This window comes from Enhydra lutris, unplaced genomic scaffold, assembly GCF_002288905.1.
Source record: "Enhydra lutris kenyoni isolate GAN:26980312 unplaced genomic scaffold, ASM228890v2 scaffoldscaffold5, whole genome shotgun sequence".
Taxonomy (NCBI): domain Eukaryota; kingdom Metazoa; phylum Chordata; class Mammalia; order Carnivora; family Mustelidae; genus Enhydra; species Enhydra lutris.
The window spans coordinates 20,338,828-20,359,148 of record NW_019154089.1 but is presented as its reverse complement, the minus strand read 5'-3'; the positions used below and the strand labels follow the sequence as shown (position 1 = coordinate 20,359,148).

Sequence of the window (20,321 nt, the reverse complement as noted above, 5' to 3'; positions counted from 1 at the left end):
GCCCCCAGAGCCATTTTGGGTGGCAGAGTGCTCTCTCCTCTTCCAAGACTGTCTCATCTTTGCCATCAATTCTCTTCCTAAAACAGACCTTGTCTTACTAGTCTCCTGCTAAAAAACCCTGCTGGGTCCCTGTGTTCTAGCCTGCCATACGTGGCTCTGACTGCTTGAACCCTTGCCTGAAGTTCCTCCATCTTATTTCTCCCTCCTTTCCCCTCCTCCTGGTCATCCCTTTCTTCTGTTCTCCCCCACCCATCCTTTCTTTCCTTTTCTCCTCCCCTCCTTGTTTGCCATTTGCCTTGTGCTCTTCCATCTTCCTTTTCTGCCTCCCTCTTGATTCTTAGACCCTTTGGCCCACTGTTGGTCCTCACAGAACCACTAGGCTCCTCTGGGGAAGCTCCATCCTGGAAGGTCCTTTGAGTCCCACATCACCCTCCCTCACACTTCTGCAGGGGAGGCCCCCAAGGGGCAGGAGGGATGAGTGAGAGACAAGGCATTGGGCTGAGCAGTTGAGACCCTGAGCGTCTGTACTAGTCTGAGGGAGCTGACAGACGGGCAAATCTCCATTGGGTGAGTTGCCTTTGCTCACATTCCCTGATCTATAACTCTCTAGAAGCTTTCTGGATACCGGGGGGAACAGAACCAGACTTGAACACAAGCAGGAAAAATAGTAGTAAAGAACATCTACTTTCTTTTCCTGGTAGGGCTTGTCTGATGAACTACCTGTGAATTTCTTATGTTTACGCTATTTAGAGAAGGAACCCAGAGCTTTGAGTCTGGCTCTTCTACTTATCAGATATATAGCTTCAGGCCAGATACAGAGCTTGAGAGAGGCGTGTTTGTCTGTGAAATGGGGCCGTATGGCTTTACCCTTCTTATGGGAGCAGGAATTGCACAGAGCAGGGATGGCACAGATGAAAACCGGTGCAGTACCGATACGTGTTGGAAAGTGTTGCAGATGGGCACGGCGTTGTGATGACAGCTCATGAGGGTGGCCTGGAGGATCAGGTGGCAGAGGCTTGTTTGTCCCATAGCCAGATTCTCCCAGCACTTTCCAGAGTTGGACATCTACCAGGGCTGTGGGCAGTCTGGGCTCCTGGCCTTCCTCATCCCCCTAGCCCTGGCTGCCTGCTCCCCTAGTCCTGCATTCCAATGTGAAATGGGCTGGAGAGAACAGGATGGTTCAGAACTTTCAAAGGAAGGGCCAGTGGTTGGGGCCTGAGGAGATGTCATTGACCCCTTCCATTGACTCACCTGGAGAGGGGCAGGAAAAGAGGCGGTGTTTTAAAATTTGGCAAAGCAGGCTCAGATGAAGCCTGTGGCAGAGTCTCCAACGACCCTGTGGTGGCAGGGAGGGCCAGCCAGGAGGGAGAAGAGGGGTCTGCAGGAGGGCCTGGGGCAGGTGGGGGCAGCGACTGTGAGGCGGAGGTGGCCAGGGTGCAGCGGCTTTTCCTGGAAGGATGGCCTTCAGCAAACAGGACTTAAAAGCTGGGTGCTTTTAGGGAAGAAAAAGAGAGTCATTAAAAGTAAGAAGAAACAAAGAAAAATCTTTTCCTTCTCTTCCTCTTATCATTCCTTTCCCTGAGCTCAGTGAGCAGGTCTTGGTTTCTGCTGACCTGAAACTGTTTCATCAGCATAAAAACTTCCTTCTTTCTCCTCGGACAGGCTATCACTTCTTTATTCTTATCCTTTTGTTTTAAAACATTTTTATTAGTCTTTTTTCTTAGAAATTTTAACAGCTGTTTATAAAAACCACAACAAATACACAGGACTTGGTAAAAATAACTCACTATATGGTACATATACTCAGACGGTGTGATATTTATATAATAAAAGATGAAAATAGTCACTTTCCATAATAAAAATAAGTTCTATTTTTTGTTTATTTTACAATATACTTAATATTCTCTTCTTCTGCTTTCTCTCCAGCTTCTACTTCTTCACCTCGACTCTCAAGGGGGTCCCCCACGGCTGTCCCAGCCCCACGAAGCTGGAGTCTGAGTGGTGGGGGGGCAGGTGGGCAGTCGGCCTTAGGAACACAGGCGGCAGCCGCACTCGAGGTGTCTCTCCACCTCCTCGACGAATGAGGAGCCGTCGGTGCACTGGAAGACGTATTTCCGCCGCTTGCTGCGGGTGGGTTGACAGCACTGGGGCCCACAGCCCCCACGACATTCCATGATGGGCACTTTGGAGGCCGTGGCACACGAGGCATAGCCCTTCTGGCGGCGGATCACCTCTCGGACCACCTCCCCCAGGCATAGGTTCTCTGCAGAGGGCAGAAGAGGTAAGGTCAGGGCCTGGGTGGTACAGATGACTGGCCGGGGGCCATTCCTGGGCCGGCTGTCGGCGAACATTGGTGGCCTGAAGACCCTTTGTACTTCTTCACGCGTCCTTCCACCTGCCTGTCCACGAACCCATGCAGCTGTTGCACAAATACGGAGTGCTTCTTCTGGGCCTGCCTTGCTGCTAGATTTACAACTAAGGCCTGAGCATTTCCTGGTGACAACAGCAGGCCCTGTCCTTTCCTTCAAGGAACTCAAACACCACAGTAGATGTGGCCAAGTAGTAGGCTACGGGCTAAATCCTGGCCCCAGGTTTTGATTGTGCCACCTAGACTTAGAAACCAAATGTCACCATTAAAAACCCCACAAGATCAATTAAATACTGGGATTTCTGGCTTTGCCGAAAACCAGGAAGTCTCTAGTTTTGCCCAGTGCCCACTGGTATAGAGTTGAGATACTAATTCTCTCCTCCCTGAAGTGAATGTGTGGTAAGGATAAACTGAGATGGGGGCTACGGAACTGAACAGGGCAAGGCGTTGGATGGAGTCTAGGGCTGTGTCTCGGGGACCTGCCGTGGAGGGGGAGCTGAATGAGGAGTTAATGAGCCCCGATAGCAGCCTGAATCTTCCACGCCCTGCCAGACTCTCTGTGTGGACACTGGGAGGAGGTCTAAAGCAAGGCCCTGAGGAGAAGGAGGAGCTCAGACCCCCAGCCCTGCAGCCTGATCAAGACGCTGGTCATCCCTGAGCCACTCTCCTTGTCTGGAAGACGGTGACCCATTTCCCTGTTCTTCCTACTGCTTCACAGGTTATGAGCCTCAGAGGAGACTGAATGAGAAAGGGTTCTATTCATTTTAATGAATTTTGGTAAGCATGATGTAACAAGCTCATAATTTAAAAAAAAATTACACGTTAGTGCCTGTGTGTACAACGTGGGGTGGTGGGCGAGAGCCCATGTGGCAATATGGTCATTGGGGAATCTGGTGACAGGAGTGTGAAAGCTATTTTTTGACAAGTTTTCTGTTATATTTTGAAATAATCTGAGATTTATTTCTTAATAAAAAATTTCAAAACCTGGTCTGTTTTGGTTGAGAATAGTATTGCAACTAGGTATAAATGTGAGAGTACTTTAGAGACCGAGGGGTCTGCCTAGAAATCTGGGCCCAGGGAGGAAGACTTCTTTTTTTCCATGCAGGAAAAAAAGCCCTCCTGGGGGAGGTAGATTTGAATTTTAATACAGTTCAGTTTTAATTTTCCTATTTTTGAGCTTATTTCAAAATGAACAAACTCCACGGGTCAAGGTCACGGAGGAGGGGAAGGAGGAGGGCTTGGATCCCTGGGGTTGTGGGGCTAGTTACACCGCAGTGGACAACTGCTTCAGAGAGGGAGGGCGTTCCCCCATTTCCAAGATGAAGGTGCAAGAGCATGTAGCCTCTGGGCTGGAACTGGACTGTCGGCGGGCTGGAGCTACAGTCTAGCGCTGCCTCCCGTGGCCACCTCCGGTCCCCCCCCACCCCATGCACAGTGAACCCACCTTGCTCACAGTGCTCCCCACTAAAGCCAGGCTGGCACAGGCAGAAGGGCTCCCCTCGATCGGAGAAATGGCATTGCCCCTGGTGACACTTGAAGGCAGAGCAGGCGTTGGAGTCATTCTTGTGATCACACGTGGCCCCGCTGTAGCCTTCTGCACACTTGCACACGTACGAGGTCCCGGTTGGCACACATTTCCCGTGGTTGCAGCTGTTGGCAGAGGACAGAATGAGAAAGGGGAAGGCAGAGCACTGCAGAGGTTTTTTCTGTCCACCGCAGCCGAGGCCCAGGCTCAGAGCGGGTCCTCGTAGGTCTCCATCCCCTAGTCTGCCCTCTGCTAGCTCAGGGGCTGAGCAGCAGCATCCGACCTGCTGGAGGCTCAGATCGCGCCAAGTCCGCTGCCAGCTGTGGCCACGAGGCTGGCTGGCTTGCCACCTCCCCTCTGCAAGTGGCAGGTACTTGCTCTGAAGCAGCTAAGCGTTCTCTAAATGTTGTAACTGCTCTGGCATCTTAATTGATAACAATGTCACGAGTGTACACCCTCCCCGCAGCGCCTCCCACCTACCCACAGTGGTGCCAGGCATGGGGATAAGTGCTTTACACCTGACAGCATTCTTACCTTCTACAATCCCCTCTCCTCTGTGGCTTTGATGCTGCACCTAGTCTTACCCACATCTCTGAGATGGAGAAACTGATGCTGAAACTCACCGTCATTCCACTTGACGGAGATAGCTGCTCTCAGCAAGGTGCTCACACACTGTCTCTAAGGGGGACCTGCTGTTGGCTCTGTGAGCTCTTGCCCGCTTGAGCAGTCACACTGACATGGGTTCTGGGGACCGTCTGACCACAGTCCTTCCAGCTTTCCTCAGTGCTGCTTCTTGGGCAGGGAAGGGCTACAGGCAGGGACTGAGTCCGTGTGGGGAGCCTGGGCTCGCAGGGCACTGACCTGTGGCCCAGACAGGGGTCCCGGACTTCCTGGTCGCACAGTGGGCCGGTCCAGCCCGGGCGGCACTCGCATACCACGCTGTCCTTCTCCACGGAGTGGCACAGGCCATGCTTGCACACGATGCAGGACTTGCAGCCCGGGGACACTCCCAGGGCCTGTGGCGGGAGGGCCTTGAAGTCTTGCAGCTCGTTGTTGATGCGCACCTCATGGATGCAGCCGTGGAAGCCGCCCAGCGGCCGGTCTGTGCCCTGGCGCAGGGCCGAGAGGCCCGTGGAGGTGGGGATGCCTGTGGGAGGGGTGCCAGGACAGCTGCCTGAAGACCCTCCCCTGCCCACCAGCCCCTCTGAGCGTGAAGGAGGGCTCCGGGTGCTCAGAGTTGAACGCTCACAGCTCTGAGCATCTGCTGTTCAGATGGAGGGAACGGACCAAAACCTGGGCCCATAGCCACACAAGGGCTCCTAGCCTTTGTCCTGTACTTTAACTCTTTAAAAAACATGAATTTGCTGCCATCATTTTAAGTATAGAAAATTTCCCCCCAAAACCCTTACTTCAAACTTCTTTAGAAAAAGAAGGTCTGGCTCATCACAGGGCCACACCTGCTGGACGGAGGAGGACCACCCCCTTCAGGCAGGGGAAGGAGGGTGTATCCCATTCCTCTGCTGTCCCCACCAGACCTCCCCTGCCCCTTGTCACGGCCCCACGGAACATAGGGTGGGAGAGCTAGAGTTTGGGAGACAAGGGATTTGGGGGAGCAGCCTTGCTCTGTGGAACTTTGGGGATCTCCAGTGGGGGAGAAACTGTGTCCTTTCTGGGACTGATCTTGATGGAAGGCTTTCTCTGGGCCCCTGGCACCTGGATCAGCTGTTAACAGTACGGACTCCTGAGCCTTTTAGAGGGGTCTCCTCGGCAGGGAGGCCTTGGGAATCTCTTTGTTGAACAAGCTACTCTGGTGACTTTTTTTTCTTTTGCACATAACCCTTTGAGAATTACAGGCCCTGGGCTGCGTTTCAGGCCCAGGCTCTGCCAGACAGATGGCTACTTCCTTTTCGGCCTTTGTATGACCTTCATCTCAAACGTGTACTACATATGTCACCTGAGCCACACAGTGTTTGACGTGGTGGCAGAGCAGAGGGAATGTGACCTGAAGTCTGTGGATAGTAGGGCCTGGATTTGACCTCCCATTTCCTCCCACCCCTTTCCATCTTCACCTTTTCCCACCATTCCCATCATCTTTGTCCCCTGAACCACTTGTAGTTCCCCGGAAGGAGCCTATATTCTCTCCTTCTCCTCCTCGCCATGATCTGCCTATTTGATTACCCTTTAGGGTAATCAGCTTGGTTGTCACTACCTCCAGGAAGCCTTTCCTGATATGCTTTGGCAGTGGATGGTGAGATCGGGAGAACCCTGGCCAGTAGGCCGGGGTGGGTGCCCAAGCACAGAGGGTGGGTGGGAGGTGGAGGTGATGGGGATGGGAGGGGAAAAGGGCCTTACCTCCGAGGTAGAGGGGGCTGTTGATGCCTACTGCTGGCTGCTTCTGGAGCTTTCCCAGGCTCTTGGGGGCTCCTTTATCCACCACCAGGTTCAGGGTTTGGTTTAGCATCACCAGCTCCACACTGTGAAACTGCCCATCATTCACAGTCTCCACACTGGGCAGGAGAGAAGGGGCGAGAATCAGAGGGTTTGCTGGGTGCCTCCCCACAGCCAGGCACTGGTCCATGAACCTGGCCAGCATTCCTAGCATTTTTGTTTTATTTTTCATTTGGAAATAACTTCCAACTTAAATAAGTTGCAAAAGTAGAAACAGTACAGAGAATACTTCTTAAACCCATAGATTCTCCTATTAGCCCCACTTGCTTTATCATGAATTTTCTGTCTCCATATCCATCTATCTCCATAGACATGCATACATGTAGATGTATATACATATATACACTCTGAATCCTTTTAAAGTTACATACCTTTCCCTTATCCCAAAATGCCTCAGTGTGCATTTCTTAAGGACATGGATATTCTCCTACGGAAGCAAACTGCAATTTTCAACTTTGGTAAATTTAACATTGGTAACATACTTGTATCTACTCAGGCTGGATTTTAATTTTTCAGTGGATCCAGTAGTACCTTTATAGCATTTTCCCCCCTTCCAGTACAAGAGCCAGTCTACGACCATGTCATGCATTCAGTTATATTACTTGCATTTCTTTCTAGAATTTTACAGAGTTAAGCAAACTCATCCTCAGACCGCCTTCTCAATATTTGCTCTATGGCATGCCACTAGGACCATTATTAACGTGTTTTTCTTCAATTGCTCCATTTCCCAACATAAGCATCAGTAAGGATATAAAGCTAGCATTGTTCTAAGGACTCCTGCCCATGAAAAGAATATTTCAGGGTGATTTATATTTTTCCTAGTACATATGAAAAATAAAGGCTCTCAATTAAAGTGTCAATAGTTTGTGCCATCTAATTCATCTCCTGCACCTCCAGCAGTATGCTGACCATAAGTGGATTAGTAATACCGCATAACACTGCTTCACATGTTTACAGCATTACAGAAACGAGGAAAGAGGGGTGCCTAGGGGGGCTCAGTTGGTTAAGTGTCTGCCTTCGGCTCAGGTCATGATCTCAGGGTCCTGGGACCAAGCCCTGCGTCAGGTTCTCTGCTCAGCACAGAGTCTGCTTCTCCCTCTACTCCCGCCATAGGTACTCTCTCTCTGCCCCCCCTCATAAATAAATAGATAGATAAATACATAGATAGATGATAGATAGATAGATAGATAGATAGTTAAAATCTTTAAAAAAGACAAGGAGACAGAAGGTCAGGGAGTTCAAATAATGCTCCTAGGTCCCCACAACTAGAGCAGGACTGTACACTGAGGTCCGTCTAGCTTCAAAGCCCACACATACGCTCCTTTCCTGCGTTGCCTCCCTCAGTCCCAGCAGCCCTCAGTGAGGGCTCATGAGACCTCGAGGTGCAAGAGCCAGGCATCGTGCTGAATGGCTCTCTGCTCTTTTTGGACCCTCACCATCATTCTGTCAAGTGGCATCAGATACCCCATTTCACAGATCAGACCAATGAGGCCCAGAGAGGTGAAAGGATTTGTCTAAAGTCATCCAGCTAATATGTTCCAAAAAGAGAATGCATAGGCAAAACTTTTGACCCCAACGTTCTGCTCTTTCTGCTATTCGATCCTTGGCCGGGGCTGGGAGGGAGCCTTGAGTGCAGGTGACAGGCATTTGGAAATACCGTACTCTTTCTTTGAGCCTTCAAGTGGAGAGGGAGCCTCTGCACTCACCACCGCCATCTGACTGGAGAGGGCAGAGTTCAGCTGCCTCCTCAGCCCTTTTTGACTGAAGGGAGTTTCAGCAGAGAGGAGAGGAAAATACTTGGGGGAAGAGAGGCTCACGTAGGGGGTAGTGGAGAAAGCAGTCTGTCCTAGCCCCTTCCTTGGCGGCCCCGTAACCACTCAGAACCCCTCTGGTCTCAGTCTCCTCATCTGTAAAAGGGGGAGGACAACCTGACAGAATTAGCGTGATGAGCGAATCAGAGGAGGTACTTGAAGGTGCTTTATAGACTGTAAATCACTGGGAAAATGTGACCATCATCAGTAGTGTTGGCTGGTCTGTTAACAGCAGCAGGAACCCACCATTGCCTGCAAACTAGCGACTCCTGCTCTTATGCTGCTGATTTCTGTGAAAAAGTGCTGGTTGAGGGGGACATGCAGGGGCGCAGGACCCTCCCAAACCCATCATGACCGTTCTCTTCTCTCCCATCCATCCATCCTCCATCCATCATCTACCCTTCCAGCCGTCCGTCTTCCACCTGCTGGATGTCTGCTCTGAGCCACACTGTCCCAGGTGCTAGGGATCAGTGGCAAACAGGACAGACGCTCACAGAGCTCACGACCAATATGTCAGCGTACGGGTAGGTCAAGAAATAGGGCAACAGGGGTGGAGTGGTAGCTAAGAGTCCACTGGAGGATCTCATTTGTGATGGGGAGCCAGGAAGTCATAAGAAGATAGAGCTGTTCTAGTCCAGCAGCTTCTAACTACTCTAAGTAGTGAGCTGAGGAAAAGGGTGAGACCCGTGCTCCCGCAGATGAGTTGATGGTGGGTGGGGGGAATGAGGCCCGTGTGTGGAGACTACAAGCTTCTGACCTGGAGTCCGAACACAGCTTTTAAACATACATGCAAAAACATGCAGCTGTGTCCCCAGACCATCTGGTAAACTGACGCTGTCCTGAATGAGCTCCCCATCCCTGAGCCACGTGACTAACTCTGGGCAGCCACCTGTCAGAGATGGAGCTGTAGAGAGGCCAGAGCTCTGGGTGGGTGGTCTTGGCATTCCCTTCTGACTAAAATTCAGGGAGTCTGAGGCAGCTGTTATAAACACACAGACACAGTGAACAAACACACACCACTAACCCCTTCCTGGCCACGGGCGCCAAGCCTGTTGCTTGCTTCCTTCCTGGGCTCCATGTGCTGGCCCAGGCCCTGGCACGCCTTCGCTGAGGGCCCCAGCCTGGAGACAGTGGTTTGGAAGGAGCCGCAGGAGCAGAGAGCACGTGAGGCCACCCCCTACCCCCGCCCCCGAGTAACTGCTAGGCTCCCCAGTGCCCCAGCTGTTTGGGTCTGTGGAAGGCCTCCTCTGATTCCCACAAGGGGAGTCCTAGGCAGGCCCCTTCCTCCTGCTATAGTCTTCTGCTAGTTCATGCTCGGGTGTTGGAGAGATCTGCTCTCACACGGGCCTTCCAACTGAGGTACCCTGGGCAAATCCCACCACTCTGTAGACCTGAGGTTCCATTTCCACACTCCAGCAATGGCACAGAGGTCGACCTCGCCATGCTCTGATGGACAGCACATGGTTCCTGATACCTAGCAAGCACTCAAAGGTAGAATGATGATCTCCTCCACCCTGACCCTGGGCTTGGAGTTGGGTGTGGCAGGAGGGACCAAGTCGGGGAGCAGGTTCATGGACCCTAGAAGAGCTCTTCTACCTTCCAGCTGCCCAGGGCTTTGGGTTTCTGTTTCTGCTGGCTAATAACCATCTCTGAGGAAGGCACTCATGAGCCCCGCTTTACAGGGAGGGAACCTAAATAACTTGACCAAGGACACATTGCTAGGAGGTGGGAGAAGTGAGGTTCAAAGTCAGGGCTTGTTCCAAAACCAAATCTCCCATAACCTGTGCCAGCAGGGGCTCCTGGGTTAATAGGATGCCTTCCTGGTACATTTCTGTTAGGGTCTCCTGGAGGTGATGCCTAAAGCCAGTGGTTTTCAGACTGCAGGTCCCTGGAGGTTTGGGGTAGGTGGTGCTACAGGCTCTGATTATCCACCACCATCTCATAAATCAGGATGGCTTCATTTCTTCTCACTGTTTTTTCCTTTGTAATCTTGGCCCTTGAAGTAAATGAGAAAAATGGCTCTGCTGCTCTAAGAAAAAAGGTTGGGGTAAAACAGACTAAAACCCCAAAAAGCAACCCGAAACTATCTGCTGTTAACTCTAAAAGAAAGGATCCTACTAAGGTTTCAAGCCCCATAATTAGTCTCCTGGAGAGAGATGTAGGGATTACAGGAGAGACAACCGGGCTCTGAGAGTCTTCCTCAGTGACCACTGGGCCAGAAGAACCAGCACCACATGGGAGGTGGAGAGCACTGGACGTGTCAGAGCTAGCTGGGTGGCTCCTGTCTGGGAATGGCATGAGGACACTTAGAGTTCTCCTACTTCCTCCTTCCCTCTTCCTTTCTTCTTTCCTTTCTTCCTTCTCTCCATCTCTCCCTCCCTCCCTCCTTCCTTCCTCCTCCTTTCTTCCCTCCCTTCTTTCCTTCATCCATCCTTCCTTCCTGCCTCCCTCCCCCCTGCTTTTTTTAAAGTAGGCTCCTTGCCAAGGTGGACTCACAACCCAGAGATCAAGACCCGAGCTAAGATAGAGACCTGAGCTGGGATCAAGAGTCAGATGTTTAACTGACTGAGCCACCCAGGCGCCCCCTCTCCTGCTTTTAATACCAATAGCAGGCACGTGTTCTGTGCTACTCTGTGCTAAGCACTTGACCTGCATTCTCTCACTCAACCCTAACAACCCCCACAGGGGAGGTACAATTTTTTTTTTCCTTTTAGAGATGAGGCCTAAGGCTCAGAGACTTAAGGTGTTCAGCTCACAGTCTTAAAGTGGAAGTGGTGGAGGCAAGACTGAAACCCAGGATCCTAAGCCACAGGACCCTACTCCACGGTGAAATGAATGAATCATCATTCCTCCAGGTACTGGGCATGTTCACCTGGATGCTGAGTTGTGGCCACTAGGTGGCGACAGAGCCTCACAGGACCAAATCGTCCCTTAAGTGGTAGCCTGAGACATCAAGACCACAGGGCAGTGACACCAGCCCCCTGCCCTGCCCCCCCAACTCCTCGACTGTGGCTACATGGTATTTCTCTCTCTCTCTCTCTTGCCCTGGCCGTCATGCCTCAGCATGATGGAAAAGTGGGTTCTGGTGGGAACCTGACTTGGGTTTGACTCTGCTCTGCCACTTTACTGGCTTGTGTGCTATGGGGCCAAAGACTTCATCTGAGCACTATGCAGCTCATCCCTAAAATAAGAGTGATGACGCTTGCCCGGGACTTGTGGGGAGGGGCAAGGGAGAAAAAGACCTTGGCAGTGGATGGGACTATGGTAATTAAGACTCAGGGAGCTTGCACAGTGGGCTAAACAGAGTTGCCTTGTGGCCCACATTTAAACACTGAGAGCTATTTCACATAGAAAGCCTGGGTTTCTAGCTTCTCTTAATGACCTGCATTCCCACATGGCAGCATCTGCTGGAGCTGAGGTCAGCAGTCCCTTTGGATAAAGCCTCTGCTCTCCAGGCTACCACAGTCCACTTTCCCAAGTCTGTTACCTTACTTGGCCCCTTGGCCTCGCTGGTAGGAAATAATGCCTGAATTCCCTCTGACAAGTCTCAGAACTCAGCAATAGTGCAGCCTGTTCCCATTCTGGGGCAGGTAGGGGCTCAGACAGGCTTTACTGTGTGTTTGCCCTAGAGCCCGGGGTAGGACCTTGAAGTACAGCACCCCCAGCTGTGACTACAGCTGGGCAGATGAAAAAAATCAGGCACCCCCATGATGGCGGCCCAGAAAGCAGCTGCTCCAGGCCTACAAATCCCTGCTGGGGGTGCTAACTTCTCATTCTCACTGGGGGCTGTCCATGGGGCCTCAGTGGGAAGAATTTTGCAATCTGCCAATTCCCCTGATTAAATCAGCTTTGGTTTGACACCCTGACCCTGAGGCTGAGGAGGCCTTCCTAGGTGGCCAGAGGTCACCACAGTGACTCTGTGCTCTCCATTAACCCCAGCCCCTAAGCATGGCTTCTTTGCATACTGACGGGGTCTCCCCCTGCCCAGGGCCTTCTCACTTCTCCGCCTGTGGAAATGCTTGTCAGCCCCAGCTCCAGCCTGAGCTCAAATGTTACCTCTTCCTCCAGGGAGCCTTCCCCGGTTCTCTGAACAGAAATGTCTGTTCCTTCGATGTCCCATAGCATGTGCCAGCGTCTTCTGGGAGACCTCTTTAATTCTGTTTCTGTGACTATTGTTTGTTTCTACACCTGCTTTCTTTTCTGGACTGTGTTTTGTTTAACTCTGTGTCCCCCATACCTAGTGCAGGGCCCGGCCCACATGAGGTGCCTGAGAGATGTTTACTGAGTGAAAGAGCACACTGCTGGGGCACGGTGGGTGCTGCCTCCGAGAAGCCTAGAAACAAACCCATTTTAAATACAGGATTTCTGGAGACTTGGGTCCCTTAGGATTGTGAGTGGCAGGACACTAAGGGTCTGTCCCTAGGCTTGCCACGCAGACCTAGGCATGGGCATCCTTTATTGGGTTTGTCCCACGGGTAAGAGAAAGAGCCTGGGGTCTCCCTGGGGCCCTGCACTAGCCCTCAGCCCACGGGCTCCCTGACGAGGGCTGTAGGAGAGAATTCTCTAGCTTCCCATTTCATTCCTCACATCCCGAGTCAGGCATTAGCAAAGGGTTCCAGCATTCTCACCGACAACATCACCCCTTAACAGCTCATGTCAGTGTGGGGCATGGGCTCCCAGCTCTGGACAGAGCCCAACCTCTCCTGAAGCCTTCTTCTGCGACACCTTCTGTCTGAGACATGCCCATGTCAAGGCTCAGTTTGCCAAGCACCTTCGCACCCCCCAGCCCTCAACAGCACCCCCCAAAATGAATCCTGCGATTATGCACAGTGCACAGGGGAGGAAAGAGACGTTTCCAGAGTGTGTGAAAGAGCACTTTACTGGGGCACCACCAGTCTTGCCACAGAGAAGACTGTTTGGAAACAAACTCATTTTAAATATAGGCTTTCAGACGTGTGTGACACCACAGGCCTATGACCATGACCAGTGGCTCCAAGAACACAGACGTTGGGAGGCCCTGACTCTAGGGAACTCTTGAGGCCATTGAGGTGAGTTCCTTCTCCTGGTGTCCATTGTAGCCCACCGTCCTAACCTGCCTGGGGTTCCCTCCACCCACCCTCTGCTGTGTACCTTCTGTCTGGTCCAGCCCTTTGTACTGTCCCTTAGGCTTGTCATTGCTCTTCTTCCGGCCTGCTCGCCTACCTGCTCTCCCTGCTCATGTAAACTCCACCCTTTCTTCAAGACCCATCACAAAAGGCTCTTCCTCCAGGAAAGCTTCCTGTGTAAGATGCCACTTCTCAGACTTGTGTATCGAATCACCTGGAGGCTCCTTGAAACTGATGGTTGGGTCCTAGCCCAGAGCTTGTCAGTAGGCGCGGGATGAGGTCTGAAAATGGGCATGTCTGACAAGTTCCTGGCTGCTGCTGCTCTGGGACCCCACTTTGAGAACCACTGGTTTTAAACCAATGGTTTTCAACTGGGCTTGCTGGGAGTTGTTTTGGGGGCCTTCATGAGAGTAAGTATGAGGGAAGAAACTTTGCTCCCTCTCAGCCCTGTGGGACAGTTTTGCTTCTGCGTATTTAATATTTTGATTTCAGTATAAAGTTGTGACTGCATAACTGACTTAGCCCCTGGGAAAAAAGTCTGTCAACTGTTACCCGTCCCCAATCCCAGTGAACGTGCACCGGCTTCTAGAGGGGAAGGCTGGCCTCCAGATGTGGTCTCTCTCATATACGTGCTTTCCCCCCCAAGAAATGGTTCTCCTGCCACCGACAGTTTTTATGTGATTTTAGGTGTAACACAAATATTTCTCATTTTAATCGTGATTTTTGTAATAATTACAAAAATATAACTAAAATAATTTATTAGTTTAGTATTTATTTTACTGAGGAGTAGAAAAAAAACTAACACTGAACTAGCATATCTGTAATTTCACCAATGATATGACTTAAGATGAAGCTGAAAGGAAAGAGGGCGCGGATTTAAAAGCTGATGTAAAGCAGCCTGCTATGGAACAGGACAGCTGACGTGCCGTATTTTTATAGTTTTACAGAAAAATCAGGGTGACTGTTGGAAAGACTGAAGTTTAGGGAAAAACCATCCTTCAGAACAGTTTGAAAGTCACTTAAGGAAGAGTCCTGCTCCCTTGTGCTCTGGGATGTCTTCCCCTTGAGTTGCAAGCTAATCTCCCCCTGTTTTCTTTCTTAAACTAATAAAAGATTAGGATGACATTTTGAAAAGGGCAGCTCATTAAGCAGCCTCATCCGCATTGGCGCGCGTGCTCCTGCACAGTAGCCAGCTGGCCATTTATCTTATGGTGATGAGGTGTCATCTCCCCACGGGGGTCGGCCTTCATGGCCTGCCTCTTCCTCCAGTATCGCCCCTCCCCTTCCCGCCCGCAGCTCCGAGCTGGGGAAAGTGGGGTGGGGGGGGCGCGGGGCGGGCAGGGAGGAGCGGCTTCAGAGCGGCCCCTGGCCTCTCCTCTCAGGGCTCAAGCCTTGGCAGGCGGCGCTGTGGTTCTTACCTGTACACCGTGGTGGGTGGGGAGCTCAGACTGTCATAGACAAGCCTCACGTGGCCCTGGTACAGCTCCAGCGCCAGGGGGTCATTGTCTCCCTTGTAGAGAAGGATGCCATTGTCCTTGTCCGTGGCCACCTGGAGAGAGGCATGTGGGTTAGGGCTCCCCTGAGGCCTAGCCTCCCCAACCCCGCCCTCACAGAGACCTCTTGCAGAGGGCATCTTCTGGATGAACCCCAGATCTGAATCCACGTCCCCATTTCCTCCTCTGTCTAGTCTGGGAGTTTCCCCGAGCCAGACACTGACCCTCCAGCAAGTGCTGATGGAGCAATTCAATTCAGTAACTATTTACTGAGGACCCACTATGTGCCACTTTATTTATGTACAGAAACATTAGATTATTACATATAAGATATATATACATATACATATGCATATAACATATATATAATATATAATCATGTATTTTATTGTGTGTGTGGGTGGTGGGGGTTGGGTCAGGAGCCTTGAGTTCTAATTGCCTCTCCCAGCAGCATACAATGTGATCCCACCCAAATCCTTGCTCCCCTCAGGGCCTCAGTCTCTCTGTATAAAGTATGATAATAATCATGAACAAAATGCTAACAATGGCCGTTGCATTCAGTGTTTACTATGAGCGAGGCACTGTGTTAAGAGTCATCTGGGGAATTTTTAAAAAACACCTGTGTCGGGGCGCCTGGGTGGCTCAGTGGGTTAAAGCCTCTGCCTTCGGCTCGGGTCGTGATCCCAGAGTCCTGGGATCGAGCCCCGCATCGGGCTCTCTGCTCAGTGGGGAGCCTGCTTCCTCCTTTCTCTCTGCCTGTCTCTCTACCTACTTGTGATCTCTGTCTGTCAAATGAATAAATAAAAAAATCTTTAAAAAAAAAAAAAAAAAAAAAACACCTGTGTCTAGGCTTTACCCCAAATCAACTCCAGATGAATCTCTGGGGGGCGGGGCCCAGGCAAAGATAATTTTAGGAGTTCTCCAGGTGATTCTAATGTGGTGCCTGGGGCGGAGAGCCCCTGGTTTCAGAGGCTGCTGCCCAGAGGGCACCGTGCTGCAGGGATGGGATCCTCTGACCAGCCTGTCCGCTCCCACCACCTAGCACAAGGGCAGCCTGAAGGACTGGAAACAGAGCAGATGGTCTGACGGGACCTCCGGATGTTTGCGGCACGGGCTAACTGGGACCCAACATTCAGGTGCCTGGGTTCGGTGGGACAGAGAGGGGAAGGCAGGAGGGCAAGGAGGAGAATGCAGGAGAGGCCGACGGTAGCCAGAGCCGCCGCCTCCTTGTGAGTGCCCAGGGTCAACCCTCATCTCAGAGGCCTGCCCGCTGCACTGGGTGCTCCAAAAGCCAAGGCAGTCTGAACGCTGTGTGTTTCTGCAGTCCCACCACTGCAAGGGGCCTGGACACAAAGGCACTCAACAGATCTGTGTTGAATAAATACTTTTGCCATAAGCTTAAAGCTGGGTCAGTGTGGCCATTAAGCGAAAGGAGAGCAGGGCCCTAGTTAGTGCCACGTGGCAGGGGGCAGCTGGCCTGCATCCCTTTGCTGTGTCTCTGGGGTTCTTCTTCCCCAGCAAGCCGATAGGCAGGGGCCTGTTGCGTCTCAACCCCATTCCATCCCCGTTCCACACCTCTCAGAAGCATTTAGGTCACGCAGAGATGCATTTTGGAATAAATGTGCTTGGGTCCACAGGTAAGAAACTTGAAAGAAGTTAGCTGGAAAAGAATTTGGTTCCTACTAAATGTTTTTCCATTCCCTAAAAAATGCCCCGAGTGTTTGTGCCTCTGCGCCTTTGTACATACTGATCTCTCAGGTGAAAAGGGCATCCCCTCATCCTTCTAGCCTTCTCTAGGCAAACCCCTACTCATCCTTCAGATCTCAGTTTAGTTATCACTGTCTCTGGGGAGCCTTCCTCATTCTTCCCAGCAGGTGAGGATCTCTGTTGTGGGAGCCCCTGGGAGCACCCACGCGCTCTCACAACACCCAGGGCTGGCACCGGCCCTCTGTTTGTCATCTTTCTCTGGACAAGGGGCTCTGTCTGTCTTGCCCACCACCAAAGCCCCATTGCCAGCACAGTGTCTGACATATAATATTTGAGTGATTATTTTCTGGGTAAATGAATGGATGTGGCTGGGAATGGGGGCTGCCATTTGCGGTGACAGCCGGTCAGGAGTTGTCCTAAGAACAGCAGTGGTTCTCAGAATGGTCGGACGGAACCTGGGGGCATGCTGGGGAGAGGCGCACCTGCAGGGAGATGTTGGCCTGGGGCCGGACCTTGGCGGAGGCTAGTTCCACGTAGGAGTCTTTGCCCACAAAGTTGACGGTGATGAGCTTCTCGCACCTCGGGCCGGCAAAGCCTGGGGGGCAGCGACAAGTCGGCTCCTGCTGTACCACGATGCACTGGGCCCCATTCTGGCACTCGTACTGGTCACAGGGACTGGTCTGAAGCAGGACCATGGGTGGGGGCTGCTCACAGAGGAGCCCGCTGGGAGGAGGGGAGAGAAGATGGAAGAGGGATGAGGGGAGGACAGTGAGAGGAGACAATCAGAGTTATTTTGCCCAGAGGGCCACTAACAGAGAGAGGAAAAAAAGATGGGAACTGGGGCTTGTTCTAGCCCTCCCACTAACTGGGAAAAGTCCTTTTCCTTCTCTAAGCCCCCATTTCCCCATTTTTACAATAACGGGGTTGGAGAGTGCTGGTCCCCAAATTTCAGTGTCATCAGAATCTTCTGGCATAAATTTGTTAAAAGCACAGATTCTCACCCATCAACAGAGGAATGGCCAAACAAAGGTAGCACATACATATAATGGAATATTATTCAGCCTTAAGAAAGGACATTCTGACACCTGTTACAGGTGGATGAACCTTGAGGATGTGAAATAAAGCAGTCACAAAAATGCAAATACCATATGTTCCACTTACACGAGGTACTTAGAGTGGTCAGATTCATGGGGTCAGAAAGTAGAATGGTGGTTACCAGGGGCTGTAGGGAGGGGGAGTGGGCAGTTAGTGTTTAATGCATGTAGTTTCAGTTTTGCAAGATTAAAAAAGTTCTGGAGACGGACGGTGGTTGGCTTACTTGATGCTACAGAGCTGCACACTTAAAAATGGTTAAGGCGGAAAATTTTACATTACATGTATCTCACCAGAATTTAAAGACATTAAAAGAGGAGGGTATGTGCTATGGTGAGTGCTGTGAAGTGTGTAAACCTGGTGATTCACAGACCTGTACCCCTGGGGATAAAAATATATTATATGTTTATAAAAAATAAAAAAATAGTCCAAAAAAAAATAAAGACATTAAAAGAGAGTGCAGATTCCCAGCCCCTTCCCCCCCCCCCCCAATTCCAGCTTAGTAGCTGTGGGGTGGGGCTCAGGAATGTCTATTTTCACAAGCCTCATGTAGATGGTCTCAATCAGGCTTTGGAAAAACCAGACTTCTTCATGATTCCTTCTCAGAGTCTGTGACCAAGGGTCATTTGCATGGTTGTGCTTATGCCATGTGGCAAGTACTAATGTATACGGAACTTTCCCCAAACTGACCCCCCACCACCTTAAGTCTGGTCCCTGGCGCCCCTTCAGCGCCCCCTGTACCTTTCCATTCCAGTCAGTGTGGGCGCTAGGGCTGGTACCCAGCGTCTCCGTCCACATACCCCAAGGACCTCTCCTAACCACCTGCCAGTGCCTCCCATTCCCTCTTTCTCTTCCTACTTCGCTGATTCCAGTGATTAACCCCAAGCTTTCCCATTTACCTCCATTTTTCTACCATTAGGGTACAAAAATGCTTTTGTTCTCTAGCCTAAAAAGAAGATCCCCGCCCGTGTGACCATGTGACTACCCCACCGTGTAAGCTGAGCTCCAAGACGGTAGCATCTTCTGTTGGAAGGAATCACGCCCAAGCTTGACATCACGTGAGCCGCATCCTAAGTCCAACTCCCGCACAGTTGCCCTGGATGGCTCTCCTGTCTATTACATGGGCTTAACAGCATCTGCTCTCAGACATGGAAGGGCTGACCTTCCAAGGACACCCAGGAGGCCCAGGGCTAGCGCTGCCTAAGAGTGGGTCTCCATTCTGCCTGCCTTAGCCTGCCAGTCCCCCAGCCTGAGGGCTCCTTCCCAGGGGGCCCCCTGCCATACCTGAAGCCCTGGGGGCAGATGCACGTGTAGCCGTTGACCGCATCCACGCACTGGGCCCCGTGGCGGCACCTGTGGGCCACGCAGTCATCGTTGTCCACCTCGCAGAGCTTCCCACTGTAGCCGGGGAGACATTCGCATCTGGAATGCAGCAGAGCAAGGCTGTTCTGTGGGCCAGGGTGGCTTCCAGGGGGCCTCCTGTCTTCTCTGGGTACCCACATTCCTAAGTCCCTCTCATTTCTCAAGGGCTCCCTGAAGCCCGGCCCACGGTTGGCTGCACCAGCCGTCTGTGGGCTCAGGGTTCCCACAAGCTGATGTCTGCTTACGTCATGTGGGGGCTCCTGTTTTTAGGAGCTGGTGGCGGCACTCAGGGAGAAGGGTGGGCGCTGCAGCCCCAGCACCTGCTGGCCCAGCTGCACACAGGGCCCCCCAGAGCGTGCACCTGGAGCACGCAGCCCTGGGCTCCTCTGTCTGGGTGACACTGGCCAGAGTCCCAGCACGAAACAGACCTGAAGGGACTGCATTGCTCACAGGGGCAGAGGCACACACACAGGCACACGCCAACACCAACACTTCCTGGCGCTTCTGCCTCCTGCAGGCCTGGAGTCCACGTACTGCTGTGGGCCTGCCAGCTGAATTCCACTGGGCCGAGTATAAACAGTAACCACAGTCCACCCAGGTCAGAGGAGGAAGGTGGGCCGGGTGGCCAAGGTGCCAGGGAAGCAAGACCTCTGAATACACCTGGGACAGAGGAGCCTGACCCGAGAAGCCACAGGACAAAGGGATGGTCCTCCCTCCTCCGCTCCCTGCTCCTCCTCCTGAAGGAGTGGATGGAGCAGAATCACAGGTGCATCCCGGCATTGCTGGGCTTGCTTGGCAGAACATGGCATGTGCCGTGGATTCGTGGCTAGCTAAGACTCCGTGTCTGGGGTGTTGCTGGAGGAGGACAAGTTCCAGCGCCTGAGGATCTGCTGAGCCTGCATTCAGAAAGTGGAATCAGCTACAATCTGACCTGTTCACCTTTACTGATCTGCAGGGTAAATTTCAAATATGTGGCCTCCTGCTACCCCAGAAAATGCAAACTTTGATGTCATAGCCCTCACTCCGCCCAGGTTTTTAGAGAGACCAACTGGGCAAGCTTCTCGGTGGGGGTGGGGCACGGGCTCAGTATACCCGCTAGTGTGAAGCCTGGCCCCTGGAGGCGTTTGTCTAGAAGTACCTGCAGCACAACTCAAGCTGCACGAGCCCCTCTGAGGCAGCAGTGGCCGCTCAGTCCTTGCAGGGTAAGGTCCAGCCTGGGAGGCATGGAGTCAAGGTGGCCGAGGAGGTCTCCATGAGGACTCGGAGGCCGTGCGCCCTCGCAGACAGCAGGTCTGGGGGCAAGTGTGCGCCTGTCCTTCTTCCTGGCAACGCTATAGCCCTCTTCACACCTGTGCTGCTCCAACAAAGCCCTGGGGCTCCTGTTACAGTGCAGCTTCTGATCAGGGCGGC

At 52.1% G+C, this 20,321-nt stretch overlaps 1 protein-coding gene across 3 annotated transcripts in view; it reads right to left on the bottom strand.

Moving 5' to 3' along the window:
- Positions 1–232: 232 nt before the first annotated feature.
- Positions 233–20,321, bottom strand: part of LOC111140918 (slit guidance ligand 3) — a 589,722-nt gene continuing 569,633 nt past the window's right edge. For all 3 annotated transcript variants that reach the window (XM_022493181.1, XM_022493179.1, XM_022493180.1), the window contains 7 exons: positions 18,834–18,971; positions 16,940–17,180; positions 14,676–14,806; positions 6,246–6,400; positions 4,755–5,040; positions 3,813–4,018; positions 233–2,263 (listed from right to left, as the gene is read on the bottom strand). In XM_022493181.1, the coding sequence (XP_022348889.1) occupies positions 2,028–2,263; positions 3,813–4,018; positions 4,755–5,040; positions 6,246–6,400; positions 14,676–14,806; positions 16,940–17,180; positions 18,834–18,971 (1,393 nt within the window). In that variant the 3' untranslated portion in view covers positions 233–2,027. The remainder of the gene's footprint in view (positions 2,264–3,812; positions 4,019–4,754; positions 5,041–6,245; positions 6,401–14,675; positions 14,807–16,939; positions 17,181–18,833; positions 18,972–20,321) is intronic.